The sequence below is a fragment of the Garra rufa genome, chromosome 12 (assembly GCF_049309525.1).
Source record: "Garra rufa chromosome 12, GarRuf1.0, whole genome shotgun sequence".
In the NCBI taxonomy this organism is placed as follows: Eukaryota; Metazoa; Chordata; class Actinopteri; order Cypriniformes; family Cyprinidae; genus Garra; species Garra rufa.
Genome location: NC_133372.1, coordinates 3,045,662 through 3,057,230, shown reverse-complemented (window position 1 = coordinate 3,057,230; position 11,569 = coordinate 3,045,662). Strand labels below are relative to the sequence as shown.

At 35.8% G+C, this 11,569-nt stretch overlaps 1 protein-coding gene across 1 annotated transcript in view; it reads right to left on the bottom strand.

Annotated features, from left to right (window-relative positions):
• LOC141346800 (plexin-A1-like) overlaps nt 1–11,569 on the bottom strand; it is a 178,683-nt gene that overhangs the window by 31,188 nt on the left and 135,926 nt on the right. Inside the window, exons 19-21 of the mRNA XM_073851760.1 lie at nt 9,998–10,232; nt 6,745–6,887; nt 6,388–6,644 (exon numbers count right to left, since the gene is read on the bottom strand). Of these exons, the coding sequence (XP_073707861.1) occupies nt 6,388–6,644; nt 6,745–6,887; nt 9,998–10,232 (635 nt within the window). The remainder of the gene's footprint in view (nt 1–6,387; nt 6,645–6,744; nt 6,888–9,997; nt 10,233–11,569) is intronic.

Genomic DNA, 11,569 nt, shown 5'->3' with positions numbered 1-11,569 from the left:
AGCGGGGCATATTGTCACACAGTGTTACAACGTTCCCCATCTGTGCCACCGGAGTTTAAAACAGGTTAGTGTCTTCTGCTGGTTTGCAAAGCATTAATAAACTAAACTGATAAATAACAAATTGGAGATTAAAATAATAGCAGTTTTGTCTAATTTTAAATGAATACTAAAAACTGAAATGAAAAGTTTACTTCAGCCAGAAATGTACTTTTACTATAGTAAAATAAATATTCAGCGATATCTTCAAAATGCTTTTGAATTTTGGCGCTCTTTTTTTTCTGCATAGTGTTGCTATGGCAACTAGTAAATAGCGTAAATTTGGTTATGCTAGCATGTGTGGAAATATTTGAACCATGCGTGTTACAATTAACCCCGCGTTAGGTTGTGCCCCGCTCACCCCTATTTTTGAACATGTTTTAGGTATGAATCACACAAATAATAAAAATAGTGCTGTTAAACGATTAATTGCATCCAATATTTTTGTGTTTGCATAATATAAGTGTGTTATATAACTGTGTATATTTATTATGTATATACTGTATTTGTATTGTGAAAAGCGCTATACAAATAAACTTGAATTGAATTGAATATATAAAACACATATATTATACATATATTCACATGTATATATTTATATTCATATAATTGATATTTAGAAATATTTTTATATGTAAACATAACATATTTTACTTAAATATATACATGTGTATTTATAAACACAAAATATAAGTTTGAAAGTTTATTAAGTTTAAAGTTTGACTGTTTTAAAACTAGTTTAAAGTAGTTTTAAAAGCTTAGTTGATGTCATGTTGCTAACACGATTAGCATGTCGCTAGCATGTTGTTAGCATAATTAGCATGTTAATAGCATGTTTCTAACATGATTACCATCTTACTAGCATGTTACTAGCATGCCGTTAACACCATTTTATCATGATTAGCATGTTTCTAGCATGGTTTAACGTCATTTGCCAGTTGCTAGCATGATTAGCATGTTACTAGCATTTTAACATGATTTACAAGTTACTAGCATGATTAACAAGTTACTAACATGTTAGCATGTTACTAACATGATTAGCAAGTTACTAACATGATTACTAGCATGTTGCTAACATAATTTGCAAGTTACTGACATGTCACTAGCATGTTGCAAACAAGATTAACATATTGCTAGCATGATTAACAAGTCACTAGCATGTTATTAGCACGATTAGCAAGTTAGAATGTTTTAACATGCCACTAACATGTTGCTAGCATTATTAACATGTTACTAGCATGCTGCTAACATGATTAGCATGATGTTAACATGTTACTAACATGATTAGCATGTTGTAAACATGTTACTAACATGAATAGCAAGTTACTAACATGCTACTAACATGATTAGCATGTTGTAAACATGTTACTAACATGAATAGCAAGTTACTAACATGCTTCTAGCATGACTAGCATGTCACTAGCATGTTGTTAACATAATTTGCAAGTTACTGACATGTCACTAGCATGTTTGCTAACATAATTTGCAAGTTACTGACATGTCACTAGCATGTTGCAAACATGATTAACATATTGCTAGCATGATTAACAAGTCACTAGCATGTTATTAGCACGATTAGCAAGTTAGAATGTTTTAACACAATTAGCATGTTGCTAACATGATTAGCATGTTAGCATGTTACTAACATGATTAGCAAGTTACTAACATACTTCTAGCATGACTAACATGTCACAAGCATGTTGCTAACATAATTTGCAAGTTACTGACATGTCACTAGCATGTTTGCTAACATAATTTGCAAGTTACTGACATGTCACTACCATGTTGCAAACATGATTAACATGTTACTAGCATGTTGCTAACATGATTAACATGTCACTAACATGTTGCTAGCATGATTAACATGTTACTAGCATTTTGTTAACATGATTAGCATGTTGTTGTTAGCATGTTACTGACATGATTTGCAAGTTACTAACATGCTTCTAACATGACTAGCATGTCACTAGCATGTTGTTAACATAATTTGCAAGTTACTGACATGTCACTAGTATGTTGCAAACATGATTAACATGTTGCTAGAATGATTAACATGTCACTAACATGTTGCTAACATGTTGTTAGCATGATTAACAAGTTACTAGCATGTTATTAGCATTAACACGTTACTAGCAAGTTGCTAGCATGCTTTTAACATGCATGTTAGCATTTTACTAACATAATTAACAAGTTACTAACATGTTAGCATTATTAGCAAGCTAGTTTGAATGAGCCTGAAGGGATTAGAAATAGTACATAAAAAGGAAGTTTGATTGAGCCTCAAGGGATTCTGTGAATTTTGACAGTTGGGGTTTAACTAGTCTTGGCTCATTTGAACATTCCGTCAAAGTAAGTTTTATTCGTAATTTTCAGGAAAACCGTAAGTCCAATCAGTAAAAAAAGATATAGCTGGAGTCAGATCAGTCTGAAGATCTGGGCTGAGTTTGTAGAGTTAAAGCTCTAGGAGGAGTAGCAGTTAGAAATTGTAGTCTCAGAAGAAAAATATTAAGTTAGCATTTCAGTAAGGCTTTCTCAAGCCAACTTAATAATAAATATGCATGGGTAAATAAATGCATTAAAGTAAATAAATGTAGTAAAAGGCAAATAAATAACGATAATGCTCAAAAAAAGTAAGCCTATTATAGACCACTGACAAATATTACAGTGACATTATTTTAATGACGATTAAACCATTTCTCATTACTGTAATGGTACAGACACCTCAGAATAGAATTAGCATAATTTACATATTAACCGATTAAACAAACCACTCTCATAGTCATTTCTACTGTAATCAGTATGAAAAATTCTTAATTGCCATGCAAATGATGTCACGTCTTAATGCTCCTAAAAATAGGCTTCATTTTCTGTATGCAAATGTTTTCTCCAATTAATCTTGGAGTAAATAGAAAATGTCCTCTAACATGCTGTTATTAGATACTTTCGTGGTAAATAAAGCCAAAGACGAGGATTTGTACTGTAGATGAAACACAGAAATGCAAAAAGCCATTTGATTTGTTTTCTGTGATATTGATTCAAGACTGGCACGAGCGAAACGAGAGATTACAGCAGTATGTTCTGACTAAAGTCATCAACTCCTCCACGTCTCGCCCTCAGTCTCTCATCACGTCTCTCCGTCTGCTGTCACGTCCCCTCCAGGAGCTTCATCTCCCACAGTGCTCCTCCCTCACGCCGGCGCTCCGCGGGGAACGAGTGTGTGCTCAGGTGTGTAATATCATCTGACAGAAACAGAGGGACGGACGCGAAAGGGCAAACCGAGAAATGGAGGGATGGAGAATGATAATGGGAGAGCAAATGTGACCCCTAGAAGTCAAACTCATCCTCATCATTTTCATCATGTCCCCATTAACACTGTGTCCTAACCAGATGCGACATGGGAACTTTTGAACGTCAAGTCATTAGAGTGCAAAAATTGATTTTCTTAATATTTCAGCACAAAGATCTAAAGATTCAACAAGAAGCAAAACTACATAAGACATTAAGTCTTGGTTATGCTGAGTTTATGCTTAAAACAATAATAAAAAAACATCTGTTAATGGGGTAAAAATACATTTGTTTTCTACCCTGGCCATATTGTCAAATTTCTTTTCTCTGTTTTAATCTAAACTCTTTTAATTTTGATACATTAGGGCTGTCAAGCGATTAATTTTTTTTAATCTAATTAATTACATGATGTGCTGATTAATTCATCTAATTAATCACAAATTATTTGCACATCAATTATGTCATTATTGTGTTAAATGTGAAAATTATTGGATAGATATTAGCAAAAAGTAGCTTTAGAATGAAACATTTTGATTCAACCGTGAGCAAGTCTGGCGGTTTCATTCAGAAACAAAGTCACTGAATCATCAACTCTTTCGATTTGTTCAAAACTGTGGATTCATTCAGTAACAAATCACTGCTGTGTTTTGCTTCTACTTTGATTAGGGTTTCAAGCATGTAGTGTTGAAACCCTATTGTAATTTTTAGAATAGCTAAGGATCAGCAATCTCCATGTATAACTGATTGTGCAGACCAAACCGTAAGTTGTAGAGACCTGAAACTTGGAGGGATCGTAGTACTCACATTGGTGAAAACGTCACCAAGGCTCGTCCCTGATGGGGGCGCTACAGTGATCAAAAGTACAAAATCGGAATTCCTGGCTCACGTCGGACAAAGCGCATGCTTTAGATTCGATCGTAAGCATGGTGAAATTTTCGGGTTTTTGGATATTTAGCATGCTAGTCCTGAAGAGTGAATATCAATAATTATATAAAACAGGTGCTTGAACAGCGTTGAATTTACAACTCACCGTCACAAAGGGATGCCAAAAAGTTGATAAGGGGTACGGCCACTTTTAGTAAAATGCATATAACTCCTGAACGGAATGAGATACCTTTGCCAAACTCAGAACTAGGGTTGTGACGATGAGGAAATTTCCCCACCGGTTAATCGGCATGTGACAACACCGGTAATACCGGTATCACCATGGGGGTGGGGGTTTCCTCTTTTCCTCTTTTTTTTTCTGCTTTTAAATAGCTTATAAATGCATGCGTATTATACTTTCACTTTCAGTTTTGCGGGAACTGGCAAGTCGGCGTCAATTGTTTGAATGGACGACAACGAAACCACAAAAAAAAACTTTTAACCCAAAATATTGCCAAACAGGTGCTTTTGCATTGCTTTTTGACACTAAATCGTCCGCCATTCTCTTTCTGTAAATTCGACTCTCGTTGTGAGGTTTTATTCACAAATTTCGGTAGGAGCTCGCACAGATAGGCTAATTAACACGGCCAATTCACCATCAGCAATCACACTCCCTATCCAAGCACTACAAGAGAATCCCTTTAAATAGCCAAGCAGTCTTACCTTCATCATCTCTTGTTTTCAGCCTGTTTTTGGGCAGGGGGAGTGCCCCGGGCTCGGGAATGATTACCAAGCTCGGAGCCCTCTCCCGGACAGCATGCCAAACACGATTAACTTTTACGCTGTTTATTATATGTAAGCGCGAACTCGTGAACTCCTCACGTGATAAATGAAATATGACGCATTGTAGCTATGTTCAGTTTTAAATTATAGTGCATGCTCTCGTCTTAAGTAAATTATTTAGAATGATATTTTCCATTCAATTCAAATAAATATTTAATAAAAAAAACGAATACTTAAAAAAAAAAAAAAAAAAAAATTGTGGGGACGGTGTCACGGTGGAAAAGTGATGTCACCGGTGTTGCGTCTTAAAACCGGTAACACCGCAAACACCGTCTATCGTGGCAAGCCTACTCAGAACACGTATGTAAGAGCTTACTCTGAGGTCACAGGGGAAAAATGCGGAGCTTGGCCACTTGGTGGCACTAGAAGAGGGCTATAACTAGGCAAAACATTTGTCTTATCAACATGAAAATCGTCTTGGTCCAAAGGCCGCAAGTGTCTATAAGGACATTTGCGTATCTCTAAAAAGCATGGCCGCCATTGCCTGATCAAGTTTGAGCACCTGTTAGACAAGGTTAATGGAGGCCGATTGGAACGAAACTCGGTGGGCCTGTTTGACTCATAGCCTCAAAGATCTGTGAGAAATTTGAAATAAATCAGCCACTGGGGAGCGATATATTGCATTTTTCAAGGGCGTGAACATTTGTACATTGCGCGGTTTTTCGCACATACATGCGGTATTTGTATCACATGATAGAACTCCTCATTCCGAACAACTTTGCCTCTAGAACCACTGATGTCAATGAAACTGTTTGTTAAATGATTGTGAAAATGTAAAAACCTACTTTTGCAAACTAGTCTTACATTTTGCCTATAATCTGGGAAAAACACACTGCGGCACAATTCTCTGGATTCTCCAGGTCAATAATTATCCAAAAAAGTTGAAAATTTACTCTACAGGCTTGATACATTTTGTAATTTTTTTCATATGTGCTTAAATGTCTTAAAGCGTTTGAACCCTGGTAATTGCTGCTTGCAGCTATATTTGGAACTATTTTTGTTTGCAAAATTGAGCAAAAACAGACATTATAGTGTCTAAAAGGTACAACAATATTAACTTCCTGTTTATTGAACTACTGTATAAAATCAATATCACATTTGCAACTGAAAATATTCAGGGGAAAAACGCACTCTTGCTTATATGATATTGCTAAACTATATCATATGATATAAATATAAGACAAACCCATCTACGGTCATTTATTGCAGGTCTGGGTGGGGCCCTACTTAGTACCTCATGTCATTCAGTGTCTTGATTTAAGAATATTCAGATATTTGTAATGGAAAACAAGACAAAAACACTGAGGAAGCTAATAATTTTTTGCAGTGTAGTACATCTGATGTTCAGTAAAACTGTACCTTCGCAGCAGGAGTTTGGGGTGGTTCTTGCTCTCCAGGTTCTTGTCGATGAGGTCGGACAGGAGCTGTTTCAGGACGCCTGTCGCATACTCCATCTCACCCTGCAGGGCGCTCATGATGAGAGATGCCACGTTCCCACGGTCGCGCATGGAGAATGAGCGCTGGGCCTCTAACGTACGGATAAACGTCAGCAGGAAATGCTTCTTATTCAAGAGCTGGCCAAACAGAGTCAAAGCTTTCTCTACATTCGCTGGAACCTGAGAGAGACGGAGACGGGAAACACTTCAATCATCTTGTACAGTTCAGACAAAAGCATTAGACAGGGTTAAATCTAAAGGATATCTGTATGGCTCGTACCTCCATCTCCTTCAGCACCGGATGGTCCTCTATTCCAGGGAAAAGCACTCTCATGGCGTACGTTCGGTAATCCAGGAATGGGATTCCAGCTCCATCTAGATCCTGAGTCAGCTCATGGATATCAGTCTGCAGCTCTGCAAATGCTGGAAACACAGGTACAGAGAAAATTGTGTCATGCAAATATCCTTCTCAAGAACCACTGAGTGGAAGCTAAGATCTTCAGATTCCCAACAAAAGGTTCTAAAAAGAAGAAGAAAAAAAATGTAGAAAATGTGTTTTTAGAATTTCAATCAGAATTTCAGTCTGCAGGGATGTGCTTAAAGAAAAAACCCCCAAAGCAACAAAGTAAACAGTCATAATACCCAAGCACCCAAATACAAACGTTTTAGAAAACACCCTGGCAACATATAAGCATATGTATTGGCCATTTTTTTAAATCTGCCTTTGTCCGATAAGTTTTTCTATTTGAGTTATGAGAGTTGGAAGGGGACTTTAATTTTTCAGCAGTGCCTGAGCAGAGAGGCAAAGGATTCTCTGTCTTCATTATTTCATTAATAATTTATTAGACACGACTGTTAAACTAAGAAAGTAAACGGTATATAAAAAAGTATTTTATCATTTGTTTATTCATTATGCAATATTTATTTGAATTGTTATTAAAGTGACATTACAGTAGTTTAGGTTTTTAACCATTTTTTACTTGTGAAAAATAATTTAATAGGATTCCTTAATCAAAAAATGCTTTATAAAGTATAATTGTGACTCTGAACCACAAAACCACAATAAAATTTATACATCACCTGAAAGCTGAATAAATAAGCTTTCCAATAGAACAATATTTTTTTTGTGTTTTTGGCTATTGCTACAAATATACCCATGCTACTTAAGGTTTTGCAGTCCAGGTTCACAATTTTGTTTATTTTACAGGGTTTTTAATTTAACCCTTGATTGGAAGTTTGATTGGCAGGTGATCTGACCAATCATAATGTAGAATCTTCCATTTTGTTTGACAAACAAACCAACTGTTTGCAAAAGAGGTGCAAAAGAGAGTTAAAGAAAGTGTAAGTCAATGTAAAAAAAGTGTGCAAGTGTTAAAGAACAAACAAAGAGAAAGAATGAAAGAGAAAAGAAAGAAAAACATCATGCAACAGAAAGTGCAAAAGAAAGAAAATACATGAAAGAAACTGCAAGAGTAAAAACTAAATTGAAAGAAAGAGCAAAAGAAAGGACAGAAGAAAAAGTGCACAAGAAAGCAAGTTTAAATGTGCAAAAAATGCAAAAGAGCAAATGAAAAAGAAAGTGTGAAAGTGCAAAACAAAGAAAGCATCAAAGAAAGAGTGAACGAAAAAAAAGAAGCTTGAAAGAAAGCAAAACAAACCAAATGTTTATTTTGTGCTATAACTAGTAATGAGGAAGAGATGATTGGTTGACATGCCGCTTGAACAACAATCTGTTATAACACATTAAAGACCCACAAAACGATATTTATTTTTGAATTTCTTAATCATTTACAGCATTTAAAAAGCTGACACACTTGGTTTCATACCAAAAGTAACCTGCTCTGTCTTGTCTGTCAGCATAGAACTGACCAATCAGACTGGAGATTTCTGATTTGAGATGGCTTTTAAAATGATTGGTCTGATGGCCACATGGTCCTAACGCTGTCTCCGCTCCGCTCCGCCCCTCTTATAAATCCAAGTGGAATATTAGGAATACTTGCTTTTGTTCCCAAACTTCTGATCCAGTCTGCTACTGCTGCCACTCACCTAATCAATCTGGATGTTGTGGTTATTTATTGCCTCTTTTTATTCATCCTGGAGGATGTCTCATCACTTATCAGTGACCTGTCACTCTCACCTCCTGCTATCCATCTCTTTTATCCTCTCTTCCCTGTCCTCATCCCTCTCTCCATGTCTGGAGACAGACAAGGTCGTCACCTCGGGCCCGACAGAGACAGATAATGGGCGACTCGTCTCACGCCCTCGTGACCGCGGCGGGAATGAGATGGGCGTTCGGTGTGCGTGTGTGTATGATAAATGATGTGTGCATCATGAGGTCACCGCTAACAGGAGACCAGAGAAAACAAAGCTAATCAGAGAGAGAGTGAGAGAGATGGCAAAGAGCAAACGGAGGAGGAAGATAAAATTAAATGAGGAAAACCAATTGCGAACAATTGAAAAAGATTGAGGGAGAGTGATGAGATGGAGAGAGCAAACAAATTAACCAAAGAGAACAAAGGAGCAGATAAAGAACTAACAAAAAACAACAAGGAAAGTGTGAATAAATGCACAAAAGGAAAGAAAGAAATAAAAAGGAGAAAAAAATCATGAATGAAAGCATGAGTGCAAAGAGAAAGCAAAATAAAGTAAATGAAAAGAGAGTTAAAGAAATTGTAAGTCAATGCAAAAAAGTGTGCAAATGTAGAAGAATAGAAAGAAAGAGAAAAGAAAGAAAAACAACATGCAAAAGAAAGAGCGTGGAAGAAAACAAAAGAAACTGCAAGAGTAAAAACAAATTGAAAGAAAGCAGCAAAAAACGGAAGACGACGGAAGAGTGCACAAAAAAGCAAGTGCAAAAGAGTGCAAAGTTAAGTTTGTAAAGTGCAAAAGAGCATGCAAAGAATGCAAAGGAACAAAAAGCATGAGTGCAAAAAGAAAGCAAAAGAAAGTGAATGAAAGCATCAAAGAAAGTGCAAAAGAGAGTTAAAGTAAGTGTAGGTCAATGCAAAAAAGTGCGCAAGTGTGAAAGAATAGCAAGAAAGATAAGATAAACTACATGCAACAGAAAGTGCAAAAGAAAGAGTGTGGAAGAAACCACATGAAAGAAACTGCAAGAGAAAAAACAGAATTGAAAGAAGGAAGGAGCAAAAGAAAGGACGGAAGAAAACGTGCACAAGAAAGCAAGTGCAAAAGACTTTAAGTTTAGTTTGAAAGAAAAGAAAGAAAGTTAAGTTTGAGAAGTGCCAAAGAAAAAAAAAAAAAAAAGCAAGTGCAAAAGAAAGTGCAAAAAAGCAAATGAAAAAAGAAAAGAAATGAAAAAAGAAAAAGTGAAAGTGTGAAAGTGCAAAACAAAGAAAGCATTAAAGAAAGAGTGAAAGAAAGAAAATAAAGCATGAAAGAAAGCACAAACGAGTGAAAGTGTGAAAGCAAGAAAGAAAAGGTGTGAAAGAAAGAAACCGTGAAAAAGCATGATAGAGCGCAAAAGCAAGACACATGACTGGTGAAATCCAAGGATGTAATGATTGCCGTTTTACCCTCTTTGCACTCCAGGGCGACTCTGGACTCCAGATTGTGCATCTGTAGCTGCAGCCGTTTGAGCGTTCGATCTGCGTCACGGGATTTGCGCTTGTATGCGATCAGGATGATGATGATGACGAGGAGAAGAAGACCTCCTCCACCTCCGATCCCGATGATGGCGGGGAGCGTCAGCAGGCTGTCGGAGTAGATCTGCAGAGTTCCTGGAGAATAGCGGAAACCTCCGGCCAGGACCTGAACAACACACACATTATAACTCACACCATGACTGACAGCTGTCAAAACAGCCACCACACTTTTTCTTTCTAACTAAATAATAATAGAGTTTGGTAAAAAGTCCACAAGTAATAGTTCTTGTAATGAAACAGTCATTAACTCCTCATTTCATATGCAAAAAACAATCTAGAAACTTATCTAAATTAAAAGATAGAAAGAAAGAAAGACAGAAAGATGAAAGATAACATGTTTGCATATGAAATGAAGAGGCGTTGCTCTTCATTACATATGCAAAAACTCAGCCAATCATAACAGAGGTCATTTACATGTGGAAAACAAGCATGTTTAATTGTAAATGTCAGAGAGAGTGGAAAATAGACATAAAAACTAAACAATGATTTTTGATTCAAGAAACCTAGACTATAACAATAAAAGTACCTCAATGAAAAATGTAAAATATATAAAATGAGCAACTAAAACAGTTGTGACTACAATAACAATCTATCCCACAATCCCCAAATCAGCACCTAAAATACACTCCAAATTTAAACATATGTCAAATAAAATTGCATCTTTAGAGGGTCTTGAAAGAAAGAAAGAAAGAAAGAAAGAAAGAAAGAAAGAACGAATGAAAGAAAGAAAGAAAAGCATAAAAAAGTCTATTTTGCATATGAAATGAGGAGGTGGTGCTCCTCATTTCATATGCAAAAACTCAGCCAATCATACGAGAGGTTTGTTTACAGTACATATAGAAGACCAGGATGTTTAATTGTAAACATCAAAGAGGATGGAAAGTACACTCCAAAATTAATGAAATTAAATCTCTCAAATAAACCTGCATCTTTACAGGGTCTTGAAAGAAAGAAAGAAAGAAAGAAACAAAAAATAAATAAAATAAAGACAAACACTGTAAAAAAAAATGCTTTTCTTACTTAGATTTTTTGTCTTGTTTCCAGCCAAAATACCTAAAAATTCTTGAATCAGGAACGATTTTCTAAGTAAAAATTATTGTCTTGTTTTTAGTAAAAACAAGTCAAAATTAACTGGGTTTTTGATTAAAACAAGCAAAATAATCTGCCAATGGGGTAAGAAAAATAATCTTATTTCAAGCAGACAACTAGATTATTTTTCTTACCCCACTGGCAGATTATTTTGCTTGTTTTAATCAAAACCCAGTTAATTTTGACTTGTTTTTACTAAAAACAAGACAATACTTGTGTTGAAAATCCTTCCTGATTCAAGAATTGTTAGATATTTTAGCTGGAAACAAGACAAAAAAAATTAGGTAAGAAAAGCATTTTTTGCAGTGAAAGCATGAAAGAAAGTGTATTTTGCAATTTGCATATGAAATGAGG